Source organism: Jaculus jaculus, chromosome 9 (assembly GCF_020740685.1).
Source record: "Jaculus jaculus isolate mJacJac1 chromosome 9, mJacJac1.mat.Y.cur, whole genome shotgun sequence".
Taxonomy (NCBI): Eukaryota; Metazoa; Chordata; class Mammalia; order Rodentia; family Dipodidae; genus Jaculus; species Jaculus jaculus.
In genome coordinates this window covers 94,019,926-94,037,741 of record NC_059110.1, presented here as the reverse complement: position 1 = coordinate 94,037,741, position 17,816 = coordinate 94,019,926, and the positions used below count along the sequence as shown (strand labels likewise).

The 17,816-nt window shown below is 44.6% G+C and overlaps 1 protein-coding gene across 11 annotated transcripts in view; it reads right to left on the bottom strand.

Annotated features, from left to right (window-relative positions):
* Positions 1 to 1,338: 1,338 nt before the first annotated feature.
* Positions 1,339 to 17,816, bottom strand: part of Synrg (synergin gamma) — a 97,136-nt gene continuing 80,658 nt past the window's right edge. For 5 of the 11 annotated variants that reach the window (XM_045158072.1, XM_045158075.1, XM_045158069.1 and 2 more), the window contains 4 exons: positions 15,574 to 15,722; positions 5,802 to 5,912; positions 5,458 to 5,493; positions 1,339 to 4,395 (listed from right to left, as the gene is read on the bottom strand). In XM_045158072.1, coding sequence (XP_045014007.1) covers positions 4,264 to 4,395; positions 5,458 to 5,493; positions 5,802 to 5,912; positions 15,574 to 15,722 — 428 coding nt within the window. In that variant the 3' untranslated portion in view covers positions 1,339 to 4,263. Of the gene's footprint in view, positions 4,396 to 5,457; positions 5,494 to 5,801; positions 5,913 to 13,946; positions 14,031 to 15,573; positions 15,723 to 17,816 lie in introns of all 11 variants that reach the window. The other 6 variants (XM_045158068.1, XM_045158073.1, XM_045158074.1 and 3 more) reach the window with 2 other exon arrangements.

The following is a 17,816-nucleotide window of genomic DNA, read 5'->3' as shown; positions in this document are numbered from 1 at the left end:
ATTCCAAGTGCCTTGGCCCATGTTCACTTTAGTGACTTGCATCTATGTGAAATCTTTTTTTTTTTTGTTTAATTTTATTTACTTATTTGACAGCAACAGACAGAGAGGAAGAGGCAGATAGAGAGAGAGAATGGGCGTGCCAGGGCATCCAGCCTCTGCAAACGAACTCTAGATGCGTGCGCCCCCTTGTGCATCTGGCTAATGTGGGTCCTGGAGAAGTGAGCCTCCAATCAGGGTCCTTAGGCTTCACAGGCAAGCGCTTAACTGCTAAGCCATCTCTCCAGCCCCTATGTGAAAGCTTAACCTAGCAGAAAAGACCAGCACTCTAGTAGCATGCCTGACCTTCTCCTACACTTGTGAACAAACTCTGAGAATAACTGGGAAGTCACAGCAATTAGACCAATTGTTTATTAAAATGTAAACAGGAGATAAACTACACATTCTTTCAAACACAACCAAATTCCACATCACAGAACTCATTTTACTATAAGCCCATAAACACTCACTGTTTCATAAAGGCAAGCTACAAAACAAAGAGATGTCATGGTGAATATTTTCAAACCATTTACACTATATTTAACATATAAATGTGGAACTAAGTAACTAACTTTTTGTTACAATGAAACTTTGTTACAGAAGTGTAAAGTGGCATTTTTCACCCAACAGTTGTAGCACTTAAGCTTTATTTCCACGGATGGACTCTAGTACAAAAAGGCTTTTTAGTATTACTTGGTGCACACTTTTCCAAAGAATGCTGCCTAACCTAGACATGAAAAGACACAGGCTAAATACACTTTGCCTTGCATTCTGTTGCAATGGTCTACAGCAGGCTATCATGGTCCCTTCTGAATGGCAAATTTCTTTGAAAATGTCAGAATTCACTAGTCAGTTACATACAAAAGGTGTTTGACCTAGAATGTGTTAAATTTACATAGTGATCCCCAGTGCAGAGAAGTATTTCAGATTTATTTTCCAAAAGTCTCTTTCTTTCTTCCTTCTTCCTTCCTTTCTTTTTTTGAGGTAAGGTCTCACTTTCTAGCCCAGGCTGACCTGAAATTTACTATGTAGTCTCCGGGTGGCCTCAAACTCACAGAAATTCTCCTCCCTCTGTCTCCTGAGTACTGGGATTAAAGGCTACCAAAAGTCTTTTCAACGATACATTAAATTGAAAACAACCAACCAAGCAACCAAACAATAACAACAACAAAAACACCCAGAAGGTATCTTTAAATAAATAAGAACAAAAAATAATAAAAGTCGGGCTGGAGAGATGGCTTAGGGGTTAGGCGCTCGCCTGTGAAGCCTAAGGACCTCAGCTCAAGGCTTACTTCCCCAGGATCCATATAAACCAGATGCACAAGGTGGCGCATGCATCTGGAGTTTGTTTGCAGTGGCTGGAGGCCCTGGTCTGCCCATTCTCTCTCTGTCAAATAAATAAAATAAGTCAAACATTCAAAATCTATGTATCAACACAAAATATTATTTTAAAATGTACAACACAGAGTACTAATGACTGGACACAGGAAAAGTAGCACAGGTCCCATCCTCATACACCTTGAACCTCTTGATAACAAGCATGTCCAGGCACAAATCAGATTACACATGAACCAAGAGACTTTTTAAAGGGAAAGCACAACACCAGAAAAGAAAAGTGCTTGTTAATCGCCATTTAAACAGCAGGGTGAAGCTGCTTGACACAATACACAGTATGGAAATAGGTAACCTTGGTTACTGTTTCCAAGGACACTAGGCTAACAAAAGAAAAACCTAAGGTGAAGCTGAATGCCATATTGAGTCATTTTAATAAATGCATGTAAATAAAATCAGCAATGGGCTGGAGGGATGGCTTAGCGGTTAAGGCATTTGCCTGCAAAGCCAAAGGATCCTGGTTGGATTCCCCAGGACCTACGTTAGCCAGATGCACAAGTGGGTGCATGGGTCTGGAGTTCGTTTGCAGCGGCTGGAGGCCCTGCCACACCCGTTCTGTCTCTCCCTCTTTTTCTGTCAAATAAAATATTTTTTTAAAAGTCAGCAAGATGCTATCTACACTCAAGTCCTTAGTGGAGGTACTGACCTAAACATTTTAAGTATTAGAGAAATACTCAAAAAAGCAGTGAATACTTTCCACTACAAAGGCTTTTTGTCCATGTTTACTAAATTTACCTCCCAAGGAGTGATCAAACCTGTCATACTTGGTAAGGGCAGCTGTAATTATACTTAGGAATTTTATCTGGTTTCCTGAGGCATTCTGGAATAAATCTTGAAATGGAAACCAAACACTTAAAAGTCATTGACATTGGCCATTGTGACAAAATAGATAGCATGGGAAACGTTCTATTTTTTTTTGTTTGTTTGTTTAAGATTTTGTTTTTATTTATTTATTAGAGACACAGAGAGGGAGGCAGACAGACAGAGAGTGAGAATGGGTGTTCGAGGGCCTCTAGCCACTGCAAACAAATTCCAGAACTCTAGATGCATGAGTCACCGTGTGCATCTGGCTTACGTGGGACCCGGAGAATCAAACTGAGGTCCTTAGGCTTCGCAGGCATGCGCCTTAACCAGCCCCTGGGAAACATTATTTTGCTACTGTAGATCCTATTGCCTAGTTCTGTGCGGGAGTGATTTAGAAGACCGGCTGGAAGCCTGCCTGTTGTCCCGGGCCGCAGCGGAACACTGGTGCTTGTCCTCGGAAGAGCTTGCTGAAAACTGGCGCCCTTGTGTGGTTATACTCCACTAGCCCTAGACAGGGAAAAACGCTGTGGTAATCACTCGACAGCTGTTTTGGTCATTAGCAGCTGGGGATGATGTCACCTAGAGCAAATGAGAAAAACAGACTCATTGCAGCAACAATTCTCTGTGAGCTCGGGTGGACAATGAGGTGAGGTTGCATCAACAGTTAATGACCTCCGCCTTCCTAGGAGAAAATGTATAGGTGGATGATGGAACAACACAGAATGCTCTCAAGTTTGTCCTGAAAGGGGAAAATAATGAATTATGTAAAAGCAGCACTTAAACAAAGCAACTATTTAGATTAGGTCAGAGCGCGGAGGTCATAAGATTCGAAATCCTTTCATAAGGCACAAAACCAACAAGTCAGGGAAACAGGTGGTCGGAGACTGGTCTGGTTTTCCTAGGAATGACACTCCTTAACCAGTTTACATTTGTTTCCTGTATTTTATGCATTCCTACACCAGACAGCATGAAACTTTTCCCTCTAAAACTCAACAGCTTCCTCCCATGAGTTTGGTGAACACAGGCCGAGAGCTCCACTGTCTGCCCTGGGGTCATTGTCAGGCTTCCCTCATGGATGCTGCAAAATCCTGCAGTGCTGGTCCTTATGCAGTCATCTTAGGAAGCATGGAAAGAGGTCACTGCAATGTGATATCATGTGCAGCCTTTCCAGATCTTTTCTGGAACAACACTATGCTTTGTGACACTTTTAGTATGAGACAAAGGCTCCAAAGGAGACGAGGAGATGGATATGGATACATGGGGTGTGGAGCTCCTCCACTGCGAAAGGCCTGGCCATGGCATGGGAGAATCTCCTTGGGAGTTGACGGTTTGAGGAAAAGAGAAGAGGTTGAGTGAGGTTGAGTGGTGACAGTAGGTGGCACATGTGCCCTCACTGCTTTTGCTTTATCAAGGCAGAGCATCAGGGTGATCACCATTTCTCCTTTTTATTCATTTCAGACACTTACAAATAGAATGCAGAGACATGCACTGTACTTCACAGGACATTTATGCTCTAGACATAAGCAAGCACTGGCTCCAAAGTCTTACTGATTCTAGTTCTATAATAATGAACTAATTTTCTTCAAATGGTAATTCTTCACAGTTCCAGCATTGCAGCAATAAATTATTCCTTACAGAAAGCTGTGTATCCCTTTGCTTGGGAGTCAGAGGCAGGAAGATCACTGAAAGTTCAAGGTCAGCCAGGCCTATGTATTTAAGACCCTATCTCAAAAACAAACAAAATAACAAAATCCAAGAAAGAGAGAGCGAGAGATAAGTGATCCAATGGCTGGTGCCACATACAGTTTGGGTGACAATTTCAAGTCCCAAAGGTAGGCAGTGGAACTTAGGACAAAGGAGGGGGTCCACTGGGAAACTTGACTGCATTTTCCACCCTACCTCTTGGGGAATTCTTCAGATAGATTCATGGAAGGGAAACCTTGCAGTACTCATTCTGTTTATTGATCCCTGCCACCCCAGGGAACATGACAGAAAAAAAAAAAATCAGCTGATGCTTCCCATGGGAGCTTTTCATAGCAAATCAGGCAGGATGAGGCCAGGAGGCTTGGGTTCAACACAGTTGATCCAGAAGTTGGCACAGCTGGCATGATACTGGTGCCCTCCGTAGGCCAGCTTGAAACTGTCTGTTTCTGAGTTGAATGCCTGTGGGAAATAGACAGAGATACGAGGCAAGTCAGGCCTTTTTTTTTTTGTTTCTTTGCATGTAATAATGTGTCATCAACTAACATGGACACCTCTCCAGGTGTTAGGGAGGCCTGGGTGGCACACGCACACCAAAGCTCAGCAGGTAGCTATGCGAATTCAAGTAAGAACGTTGTTTTTGTTTGTTTCATTTTTTATTGCTAATTAAAAGCATAAAAATAGGTACCATTCCATCTACTTTCAGCGAAAGACTAACTCTTTCCTAGACAGCGCGACTGGGAAGGAGAGACGAATCAAGGTATGGGGAACTGAGCTGAAGGCTGCTCTCCCCAGAAGGCTGCCGTAACATAGTGCGCAACCCCAAGTTTCTATAGTCAGTTATAGTCCCACGAGGACAGAAATTTTTTTGGTTGTTTGTTTTTTGAGGTAGTTTCTTACTCTGGCCCAGGCTGACTCCTGGAATTCACTATGTAGTCTCAGGGTGACTACGTACGAACTCATGGCGATCCTCCTACCTCTGCCCCCCTAAGTGCTGGGATTAAAGGCGTGTGCCACCATGCCCGGCTTGGATAGAAAGATTTTAAGAGAGGTAGAAAATAACATCAATGCCACTGGGAGCTGACAGTTGAACTGACATACAATTGCTCCCCTCTGCAATTTCAGTCACCGACAGTCAGACAACATCCTGTGATTAGCTTTCTTAAACACTGTAAGTAAACAAAATTCTAAAACCTAAATGGTTTGTTTTTGCCCGTGATTGGCTAAATCCAGAAACTCTCTGATCTCATTCTGTCTGTCCCTACAACTTCTAGTCTTCTAGAAGTTGCTTATTCTGTTACCCTTTTCAAGGCAGAGAAAAATAACTACAATACCAAAAGCCAATTATGAGATACAGGCATGCACACACATAGGCCGTGGCTCCACAAAGACGTGTTAGTTGATCTGATCAAACACTATGGGGACATGATTGGCATGGTCCAGGAAGGCAGCAGAATTATCTGTCTGCCTTCCACACACAGAATTAAGATGGAGACACTAAGATAACGTGTAACTGGTTCATACTTTTTTAGGATGTTCTTCTGTAGGCTTCTCTTCTTTCTGAAATGTTGAAACCATAAGGTCAAAAAATATATATACCAAATCCTCAGAATAGGAGGGCCTATGGCTTCCAGATAAATCCACACAGGTTTGACTTTTCTCTTCCACCCTATGTATCAGGTGCTGCAGGCACCATGCCAAGGGGAAGGCTGTCACTCCCTCCACAGCTCCCCCACTGTCCTTTGGAAGGAACAGATCTGCCTCCTAAAAGCCCCCGCTTGTGGTCACAAATCTGGCACTGAAGTGGGCTGGGCTCAAAGCCATGCTAGGTCGGCACTCTGCCCTGCAGGGGAGCGTGGCTGTCTTACCCGGCTCCTGGAGTCCACATTTAAGAGGCACACCCCACAAGCAAGCTCCTGAGCATTTTTGATCCCAGGCCGCAGCATACAGGAAGAGAAATCCAGCGAATTTTCATCTGGCTGTGAGGATGACAAGGCAGGTGGTCAAGGATCCAGCAATCCCCAATGCTACGTGCTTCACTCAGTAGGCCGGGTAGCAGATTAAGTCAGCTTTAATGCCAAAGATGCTGAACTTGCCAAAAGCTTGCCAAGTTACCTGCTATGGTCTCAATGCTAGAGATGCCATTAGAAGAAAACCACTCCCTGGCCCCTGAGAACCAAGTTGGGGGTGAGGTCAGTGGGCACCGGGCAGTGCCATGTCACAGCACTTAGGGGTAAGCTCTGAGTGCTAAGACAGGGCACGTAGCCTTAGCTGAGGGTGAAGGAACCTAAAGCCAGAAAATGCTTCCTGGGGCCAGGTGTGACGGCACATGCCTTTAATCCCAGTGCGTGGTAGGAGAATCACTGTGAGTTCGAGGCCAGACTGGGACTACAGAGTGAATGCCAGGTCAGCCTGGGCTAGAGCAAGACCCTACCTCAAACACTCAAACAAATGAAATGCTTCCTGGAACTCAGAATCATCCTGGCTGAGTCCCAATGGAGCTTCGTGACATGAAGAGGATGGGCCCAGGGTGATAGGGGAGGGAAGGGTATTTAATGTCCAAGGAGCAGCACAAGGCCAAGGCATCTAGGAAGAAGTCTACAGGGTATCAGCCAACCCTGTGAGAGGAAGAAGAGAGGCAGGACCAGGTATGTACACAGCACAGAGGCAAGCTTGCCTCTGTGTGGTGATGGCATGGCTTTAGAAGGCTGTCAGCAACCCTGGGTACATGCTGGAAGTCAAACTAAGGCGGGACATTGGGGAAGGGACAGAGAGGGACACAGGCAAGAGCTATTAAGGCAGCAAAATCAGCAGGCCTGGGGCATCTGTAGGATGTGAAAGGAGCAAGCCTTGGGCAATTCAATTAGGCCCTAAGGGGGAAGGCAGGTGTGGGTAATGAAGGGTGGGAGAGAGAGCTTGGTAGAGCTGAGCTAGAACCTCCATGACAGCTAAGGTCAGGTGCCCTGCATGCAAATGGTCAAATGTACAGGCCTAGCGAGTGCCGAGAATGAGATCTGGAAGGCAGCAGTGAGAGACAGTAAATACAACAGTTGCTAGGCAAGCCTCCCTTGTGCCAAGTACTGTGCTCAGCTGCTTGTAGGCATATTGTGGTTTAATGCTCAACCCTAAAAGTATGAACTATGAAGAGTACAATGGAGGGCTGGAGAGATGGCTTAGCGGTTAAGCGCTTGCCTGTGGAGCGTAAGGACCCCGGTTCGAGGCTCCCCAGGTCCCACGTTAGCCAGATGCACAAGGGGGCGCACGCATCTGGAGTTCGTTTGCAGAGGCTGGAAGCCCTGGCGCACCCATTCTCTCTCTCCCTCTATCTGTCTTTCTCTCTGTGTCTGTCGCTCTCAAATAAAATAAATTAAAAAAAATTATAAAAAATATAAAATTAAATAAAATTTAAAAAACAAGCAAATCTTTAAAAAAAAAAAAAGAGTACAATGGGGATGGTGGGGGGCTGGAGAGATGGCTTAGGGGTTAAGGTGCTTATCTGTGAAGCTTAAGGACCTAGGTTCAATTCCCCAGAACCCACATAAGCCAGATGCACATGGTGGCACATGTGTTTGCAGTTTGTTTGCAGTGGCTGGAGGTCCTGTTGTGCCCATTATCTCTCTCTCTCAAATAAATAAATAAATAAATAAATAAATAAATAAATAAATAAATAAACAAAAATTTTTAAAAAGTACAAAAAAAAAAAAAGCCAGGCATGAAAGCACAGCCTTTCATTGTTTCTTATTTTTATTTTTTATTTGAAAGCAAGAAAGAGGCAGAGAGAGGGAGAGAGAGAGACAGAGATAGAGAGAGATAGAGAGAGAGAGGATGAAAATGGGTGCTCCAAGGCCTCTAGCCACTGCAAATGAACTCCAGACACATAAGCCACCTTGTGCATCTGGCTTATCTGAGTCCTGGGGAGTCAAGCCTGGGTCCTTTGGCTTTGCAGGCAAATACCTTAACTGCTAAGCCTTCTCTCCAGCCCAAATGTCAATTTCTTAAAGTCTAAATACAAATCTACCATACGAGTTAGTGATGCCATTCCTATTTATCCAAGGAAAACAAAAAGGCATGTAAAAAGTCTTGTTCCAAAAACTACACTCATAGCAGCCTTATCCATATTAGCCAAGCTGGAAGTAGTACAAGTGTCTGTAGAGAAGAAAATTTGTAAACAAAGCATGGTGTGTTAATAAAATAGACTACTACTCAGCCGCAGCAAGGATCTAATGGATACATATAACATGGATGAGCTTCAAACACACTAAGAAAGCACACACGCTCTCTCTTGCAAATAAATAAAAATGTTTTAAAAAGCCAGGAGTGGTGGGGGACGCCTTTAATCTCAGCACCTGGGAGGCAGAGGTAGGAGGATCGCCATGAGTTTGGGGCCAGCCTGAGACTCCATAGTGAATTCCAGGTCAGCTTGGGCTAGAGTGAGATCCTACCTTGAAAAACAACAACAACAACAAAAAGTTTCATAAAAACTGCTATCTGAATTTCTGACTTGAGTTGTACACACACATAACACACACACACACAACACACACACACACACACACACACCTTGCTAAATGAATTTTGGCTTGGAATTAGGACAGAATTTCTAAAAATTTCTGAAATAGTCAAAACATATTTCTGCCATTTTGTCCTTTCTAAAGTAGTATTCTCAGTACTGACCATTATACGACTGGAATATTGATCCATTGTGAACAATGTTGAAGGCGTTCTATGTCCTGCAGTATGAAATGTTCAGCTAAGTTTAATTCTTTCAGAAAAAAATAAGCAAGCTCAGGAGGCAGAGGTAGGAGGAACGCCATGAATTCGAGGCTACCCTGAGACCACATAGTTAATTCCAGGTCAGCCTGGGCCAGAGTGAGAACCTACCTCAAAAAACAATCAAGCATATTCATGTCATTAGTATGCAAATGTTTTTCCCATCTTTAGTAAGTGGTAAAATAATATTTATCAAACAATCATTTAAAAATAATTTATGATTTACTACCATACCAGTACATGTTTGATTTGTGTATCTATTTATATGCCTATACACATGGAGGGTCACATAAAATTTTTGGGTAGAAGGGTTCAAGAGTGGATAAAGTTTAAAAGGCTCTGTATAGGGCTAGAGAGATGACTCAGCACTGAAGGTACTTGTCTGCAAAGCCTAATAACCTGGGTTCAATTCCCCAGTACCCACATAAAGCCAGACGTACAGTGATAGATGTATCTGGAGTTTATTTCCATCAGCTGGAGGCCCTGGCATGCTCATTCTCTCTCTCCTCTCTATCTGCTTACAAATAAGTAAAGAAAAATATTTTTTGTTTTTAAAAAAAGCTCTGTATAATACATGGCCTGCTTACATAGACAAGTCCCATAGTCAGAATGAGGCACATGAACTGCTAAAACGGCATCTAAGAAAATACACTGTTAAGGAAGAAGAGTCTGGCAGTAATCAGTGTTCTTCAACAGTTTCTCATTCTCCTTTTCTGGACACATGGTAGAATGGGACTTCTCTGCCTCCTTGGAATTAGGTAACTTGCCATTGCCAGAAAGTCATGGGTGACACCTCTGGAAGGGTCACTGTGCTACTTGTCATGTTCCCTAGACCCTCACATGGTGACCAGGTACCTTCTGCCTGGGTCCCTGAGTGAGACACACAGGGCATACAGCCCTGACTGAGATGGACACGGAGCATGAGCAAGAAAAAAGCTCTCATTATTGGTGCCGGGCTTGGTGGCGCACACCTTTAATCCCAGCGCGTGGGAGGCTGAGGTAGGAGGATCTCTGTGAGTTTAAGGCCAGCCTGAACTAGAGTGAGACCTTGTCTCAAAAAAAAAAAAAAAAAAAATCAAAATAGCAATAACAACAAAAGAACTGGTAAAAAAGATCTCACTCATTGTCGTACAATGCTAAGATTGGAGAGAGGTGTTTGTTACTACAGTATAACCTAGTCTAATTTGAAAGATATAGATCCAGACAGGTTCTAGACTTTTGGTATTGGCTTGGTTATAGTTTTTCATTTACTACTCCCCTATGGCTGCTATTATAAACTAGCAGAAATGTGATGGCTTAAAAGTACATAAATTTAGTCAGGCATGGTGGTACATGCCTTTAATCACCAGCACTTGGGAGGCAGAGGTAGGAGGATTGCTGTGAGTTTAAAGCCATCTTGGGACTACACCATAACAAAAAGGAGGTAAAGACCTTGGGTCATTTCTTTTTACATTGAAAGGAAGTACCAAGGACCCTGAAGTGTGTTGAAGGTTAATGGAAATCAAAGGACCCGTGGATTTCTTTTATTTGTTTATTTTTGAGGTAGAGTCTCACTGTAGCCAAGACTGACCTGGAATTCACTTTGAAGTTTCAAGCTGGCCTTGAACTCGCAGCGATCCTCTTTCCTCTACCTCCCATGTGCTGAGATTAAAGGCATGAGGCACCATGACCCAATTAAATTAAAAGAAAAAAGTTTTTAAAGAAAAGAGCATGGTGTGGTGGGGTACACCTTTAATCTCAGCACTTGAGAGGCAGAGGTAGGAGCACTGCTGTGAGTTTGAGGCCACCCTGAGATTACAGACTGAATTCCAGGTCAGCCTGGGCTAGAACAAGACTCTACCTTGAAACACCTCCCCCACCAAAAATTTTTAAAATATATTTTATTTACTTATTTGTCTGAGAGAAAGAGAGGGGATGGGGGGAGAAAACGGGCACACCAGGGCTTTCAGCCACTGCAAACGGACTCCAGATGCATGTGCCTCCTTGTGCATCTTGCTTACGTGGGACCTGGAGAGTCGAACCTGGATCCTTTGGCTTTGCAGGCAAATGCCTTAACCACTAAGCCATCTCTCCAGCACCTAAATTTTTAAAAAGTTTTTATTTTTTGGTTTTTCAATGTAGGGTCTCACTCTAGCCCAGGCTGACCTGGAATTCACTGTGTAGTCTCAGGGTGGCCTTGAACTCACAGCGATCCTCCTACTACCCCTGCCTCCTGAGTGCTGGGATTAAAGGCATGTGCCACCACGTCTGCTTTAAGGTTTCCTTTTTTTTTTTTTTTTAATTTGCAAGGGAACAGAGAGAGGTGGCGCACAAAAGAGAGACAGAATGGGTGTGCCCAGGCCTCTAGCCACTGCAACGAACTCCAGACGCCACGTGCCACTTTGTGCATCTGGCTTTACCTGGGTACAGGGGGAATGAAACCTAGGTCATTAGACTTTGTGGGCAAGTGCTACTGGTGAGCCATCTCTCCAGTCCAGGACTGGTGGACTTCTAATTGACTACAGATCTGGAGAAAGATTTTTTTTTTTGTAAAAATCCCATTCACTTAGGGAGAATTGGTTTCTTCTTTTTTTTTTTAAATTTTTTTTAAAATTTTTTTGTTCATTTTTATTTATTTGAGAGTGACAGACAGAGAGAAGGAGGTAGAGAGAGAAAGAGAGAATGGGCGCGCCAGGGCCTCCAGCCACTGCAAACGAATTCCAGACGCACGCGCCCCCTTGTGCATCTGGCTAACGTGGGACCTGGGGAACTGAGCCTCGAACCGGGGTCTTTAGGCTTCACAGGCAAGCGCTTAACCGCTAAGCCATCTCTCCAGCCTTAGAGAGAATTGGTTTCTTCAAGGTCTGTGCCCACAGGAGCACCTGCTCCTACCACAAGAGGGAGCCCCAGTCTACAGCCACAGGGAGTATTAAAGCATAACAACAGCCAGCCCCTACTCTCCACATGAGCTCCATTACCCTCTGCAGCTCCCCACAGGGCAGGAGCTCCTTGAACTTTCCTTTCCCTTTTCTCTTTGCGCTTGTTTTTCAGGCCCTCCATCTCTAGCCACGTGGGTGCCTTTCCTTGACTCTGTGCTTCCCTCAATAAATATAATAATTTAATAATTAAAACAACAACTGCAACAGCAACAACAAACACCTATTTCTGCTATGCAGCATCCAGAATGAAGGAATCACACTTTGGATTCTGAGGCTGTTCCCCGAGGGCCTTGGCCGACCTTCGTCGTGGAGCACAGTACACTGAGGCTCTGGTGGTGGTGAAAAGTCATGTGGTTGTCTTTTCCTTAGTTTGGTGCTGGGACCCACCCAACCCAGAGCCACATGCATGCTAAGCACGCACTCTACCACTGGCTACACCCCAGCAATCTTTTGAAGGGAACAGTCTCATGCACTCTTCTTAGGAACAAACAAGCCTTTTTCAGCACTTTGTTTTTTGTTGTTGTTGTTTTGTTTTCTGAGGTAGGGTCTCACTGTAGCTCAGGCTGACCTGGAATTCACTAGGTAGTCTCAGGGTGGCCTTGAACTCATGGCGATCCTCCTACCTCTGCCTCCTGAGTGCTGGGACTAAAGGCATGCGCCACCACCCTCGGCTGCACCTTGGATGCTAGAAATAATGTGGGAAAATAGATTTTAAAATGATGATGTAGGGCTGGAGAGATGGCTTAGTGGTTAAGGTGTTTGCCTGCAAAGCCAAAGGCTCAATTTTCTAGGACCCACATAAGCCAGAGGCAAAAGGTGGAACATGCATCTGGAGTTCATTTGTGGTGGCTAGAGGCCTTGGTGTGCCCATTCTTTCCCTCTCCCTCTCTCTCTCTCTTCCTCTTCCTCTTTCTCAAATAAAAAATAAATAAAATATATTTAAAATGATGATGTAGATTCAAATCCTATATTTGCCAGTTTCAATTTTTATCTTCTCTGAGCCTTAATTTGTTTACCTATAAAAACAGGGATAGGGCCGGGCATGGTGGTACACACCTTTAATCCCAGCACTCTGGAGGCAGAGGTAGGAGGATCACCATGAGCTTGAGGCCACCCTGAGATGGCATAGTGAATTCCAGGTCATCTTGGGCTAGAGTGAGATACTCCCCTGAATCCCCCCCACAAAAAAAATAAATAAAATAAAAACACAAAAACAGAGGTAACACTACTGACCTCACAGGTTTGTTACCAAGATTAAGTGAGGATGCTGTGATAACATGGAAGAATGCTGGATAGATCCTACTTGTAAAATTAATGTAAAAATTAATGGGGGGCTGGAGAGATGGCTTAGTGGTTAAGGCGCTTGCTTGCAAAGCCACAGGAGCTTGGTTCAATTCCCCAGAACCCACGTAAGCCAGATGCATAAGGTGGTGCATGCATCTGGAGTTCATTTGCAGTAGCTGGAGGCCTTGGAGCACCCATTTCTCTCTCTCTCTCTCTTTCTGCCTCTTTCTCTCTGTTGTTCTCTCAAGTAAGTAAATAAAATTAAAAACATTAGCATGAGTTAAACAAAAAATTAATGGGGCACATGCCTTTAATCACTGTGAGTCTGAGGCCACCCTGAGACTACAGAGCGGGCTCCAGGTTAGCCTAGGCTAGAGTGAGACCCAATCGCTCAAAAAAATTCAGAAAAAAATATTAATGGGGCATGCAATTCTCAAAAGTCATGGGATAAGTTTGTTTTGTTGTTTGTTTTGTTTGTTTTTGTTTTTTTGAGGTAGGGTCTTACTCTAGCCCAGGCTGACTTGGAATTCACTATGTAGTCTCAGGGCAGCCTTGAACTCATGGCGATCCTCCTACCTCTGCCGCCTGAGTGCTGGGATTAAAGGCATGTGCTACAACGCCTGGCTAAGTTTTTTTTTTTTTTTTTTTTTTTTTTAGGTAGAGTCTTGCTGTAGCTCAGGCTGACCTGGAATTCACTATGTAGTCTCAGGGTGGCCTTGAACTCAGAGATCCTCCTTCCTCTGCCTCTCAAGTGCCAGGATTAAAGGCAAGCGCCACCACACCTGGCTAATATTTTAAAGTTTTAATATTTGTGTGTGTGTTGGTGTGTGTGTGGATGGATGGATAGATGTGCCTTCTTGCAGCTGCAAATTAATACCATATGCTTATGCCACTTTTTGCATCTGGTTTTACATGGGTGCTGGGGAACTGAGCCTGGGTTGGTAGGCTTTGCAAGCAAGCTCCTTTAGCCTCTGAGCCATCTTCCCAGCTCCGTAACTACAATGTCATTTAAGATTTTATTATGTATGGAGACAGACACACATTCACACAGGGCTGGAGAGGCAAGCAGAGCCAGCAAGCCAAATCCTTCACACGAGCAGTCGCAGAGCCTGGGAACCTGGAAGTCTGGGAGGAGACACAAGGAGGAAAGTGGTTTCCACTGAGCTTGGTGATAGCAGCTACTTCATGAAGTAGACAGACAAAAGCAGCAACAGAGGCAAGGACCTCTTTCTACTGCAAATCAGCTCCAGACGTGTGCATCCCTTTGTGCATCTGGCTTGATAAGGATACTGGGGAATCAAACCTAGACCACCAGACTTTGCAGGAAAGCACTTTTAGCCACTGTGCCATCTCCTCGGTCCCCTTAAGTTACTTTTGTCAGGTATTTTGTCACAGCAATGACAAAAGTAACCCTACACATGGTAAGTACTATGAGAAGGATGTGAAAGAGAAATGTGCTATGAGCACACATAAGAAGGGCACTGAATTCAGACTGGAAGGCTCTTGGAATGCCTTCTGGGGGAAAATGCAGATCTCAGGGGGAAAAAGTAGCCTAACAAAGAAAGGTTAGGCTGGTCTGATGACAAGAAAGATCTAGACTGCGCTAAGCAAACTAATCAATTTGAACATGACCCTGAAGACCATGGGCCCACTGAAGAATGTTTTAAAAATATTTTTATTGGGCTGGAGAGATGGCTTAGTGGTTAAGCACTTGCCTGTGAAGCTAAGGACCCTGGTTCGAGGCTCGGTTCCCCAGGTCCCATGTTAGCCAGATGCACAAGGGGGCGCACACATCTGGAGTTCGTTTACAGAGGCTGGAAGCCCTGACGCGCCCATTCTCTCTCTCTCCCTCTATCTGTCTTTCTCTCTGTGTCTGTCACTCTCAAATAAATAATTTAAAAAAAATTATTTATTTATTTGCAATCAGAAAGAGAGAGAAAGGGGAGAGAGAATATGAGTGAGAAAGGGCACGCCAGGGCCTCTAGCCAGTGCAAACAAACTCTAGATGCATGTGCCATTTTGTACATCTAGCTTTATGAACCCAGGCCATTATGTTTTGCAAGCAAGCTGCAGCCCAAGGATCTTTAAAATATTATTTACTTATTTGACAGAGAAAGGGGTGGGGGGAGAGAGAGAGAAAATGGGCATGACAGGGCCCCCAGCCACTGCAAACGAATTCCAGACGTGTATGCCCCCTTGTGCATCTGGCTACTGTGGGTCCTGGGGAATTGGACCTGGTCCTTTGGTTTTGCAGGCAAATGCCTTAACTGCTAAGCCATCCCTCCAGCCCTGATTTAATATTTAAAAAAATAGTCTTTCCAGGTGTAAGGTTATGTGTTGGCAATCCTAGTACTTGGTCTTAGAGGCTGAGGCAGGGAGATCACAACATGGAAGCCAGCCTGAGCTGCATAGTGAGCCTATGCCTCAGAACTAACTGGCCAGCAAGCCCCAGGGATCCTCTCCTGTCTCTGCCTTCCCAGTGGTGGATTATAGGTGCTGGCTGTCATGCAAGGATTTCCTTTTTATGTGGGTACTGGGAATCAAACTTAGGTTCTCATAACCCTCTCACTGACTGAGCCATCTTCCCGTAAGTGCATTATAGGAACGTATTCCCTGCTTAACAACTTAGGTTTCTTCAAAGAAAAGCACAGCGAGCTAACAGGCTTACTGTGAGTGTGGCGAGTGACATGAAGCCGATGAGGTTATTCCACACTTTATCAATATCTTTCAGCAGCTGCTGGAGTTTCTCACTGCACACAGCAGTGGCTTTGATCCCCAGTTCCACACGTTTGGTGACTCGGTACACTTCCACAACACCTGACGAGAGAGAGGACAGAGTTTGATGATGTTGTCAAGAAGTAGGCAGAGAGCATCAGGACACTGGTTTGCCGAGGGCTGGGTTAGAAGGAATGTCTGCTCAGAGAAGTCTGCGCGTGCTGAGAGTAGGTGTGAGCCACCATGTCTGGCCAGAATGGTTCTTTTCCTGTGGTTTTTCAAGGTAGGGTCTCACTCTAGCCCAGGCTGACCTAGAATTCACTACGTAGTCTCAGGCTGTCTCAAACTCACAGGGACCCTCTTACATTTGCCTCCCAAGTGCTGGGATTAAAGGTGTGCAGCATTATGCCCTATTTCATGTGGTTTCTAATGAGACTGAACTCTTCAAGTACATCTACATTCTAAGGATGTCCAGACCTTGTATGTGACAGGCACCAAACCAATCAGCTGGCTCAATGCTGCTGTAAGGCTTTTAGGTGAAATCACAGACTCTAGGGCTTTCTAGCTTGGGTTCAAATCCCTGCTCCTCTTCTTACCAGCCATGTAACTATAGGCAAGTCATGAATCTTCCTGTGCCTCAGTTTCCTCATCTGTAAAGTTGAAATAATGGCAGCAGTCCCTCAAAGGATAGTCAAGGAGATTAAATGGGTTAATACTGAAAAAGGCTTAGAATAGGGTGGTGGTTTGATTCAGGTGTCCTCCATGAACTTAGGTGTTCTAAATGCTAGGTTCTCAGCTGATGGGAGATTTGGGAATTAACACCTCCTGGAGGCAGTGTATTGTTGAAGGTGGGCTTATAGGTATTATAGCCAGCTTCCCCTTACCAGTGTTGGGCATATTCCTCTGTTGCTGTTGTCCACCTGATGCTGGCGAGAAGGCAATATCCACCCTCTGCTCATGCTATCATTTCCCCCTGCCATCATGGAGCTTCCCCTTGATCCTGTAAACCAAAATAAACTGTTTTGCCCCCCACAAGCTGCTCTTGATTGGGTGATTTCTGCCAGTAATGCAAACCTAACTGCAACAGCAAAGTTGTAAAGTTGGTACCAGGAGTAGGGTCATTTGCTGCTAGAATCCTGACTGTGTGGCTTTGGCCTTTTGGACTGCTTTGGAGGAAGAATATGGAAGAATTTGAAACCTGAGCTAAAGAAACGTCTTGCAGTGCTGTAAGTACAGCTTGATGGACTATTCTGGTCAGACTTGAAAGGCCCGAATACAGTAAGAAGTATGGACTGTGAGGTTTGGCTTGTGAAGGTCAGGAAGCATTTTGCCTGTATTGGGCTAGAAGCAGTTTGTGTGAGAGGCTTGCTGTTATGCCCATGCTCTGAGAACTTGTGCAGGGTTGCTTTGCAGAGAAATGGATTGGTGTGAGCAGAGGGATATGGCACAGAAATAAAATATTTGGGCTGAAACTTCTGCCCATTCAGCTGCAATTATATGAGAGATTATAACCTTTGAGATTGGGCCAGCTGACCTGCATTGGGGCAACAGAAAGAATGTAGACTCTTTTGAAGGGGACTGAATGCTCAAGGAATGTCCTGTTCTTCAAAGTCTGCTTTATCCCCCCTGGATTAACAAATTGACACCCAACTTGGTATTATGGAGTATAAAAAAAATGCAGGAAAGGGCTGGAGAGATGGCTTAACAGTTAAGCACTTGCCTGTGAAGCCTAAGGACCCTGGTTCAAGGCTCGATTCCCCAGGACCCACGTTAGCCAGATGCACAAGGGGGCACATTCGTCTGGAGTTCATTTGCAGTGGCTGGAAGCCCTGGCACTCACTTTTTCTCTCTCTCTTTCTCTGCCTCTTTCTCTGTCTGTTGCTCTCAAATTAAAAAAAAAAATAAACAAAAAATAAAATAATAAATGCAGGAAAGAGAGGGTCATTGAATTAGCAATAACATCTTGTGTTTTGGAAATGGCCATGGGCAATGCAAAGCAGGCTTGCTGGATTGCCTGCATGGAGACTCAATGGAGCCATGAGGATGAACCACAGGTTTCAGTGAAGACCCAGAGAAGACGGAAGGACTATGAGATGGCTGCTAAGGAAAGCTGCCGACCCCAGATGAAGTTTTCCAGGACTGTGAGTAGCCTAGCTGGAGGGGTGGAATTGGAACTCCAGACACTTATTGCTGGCT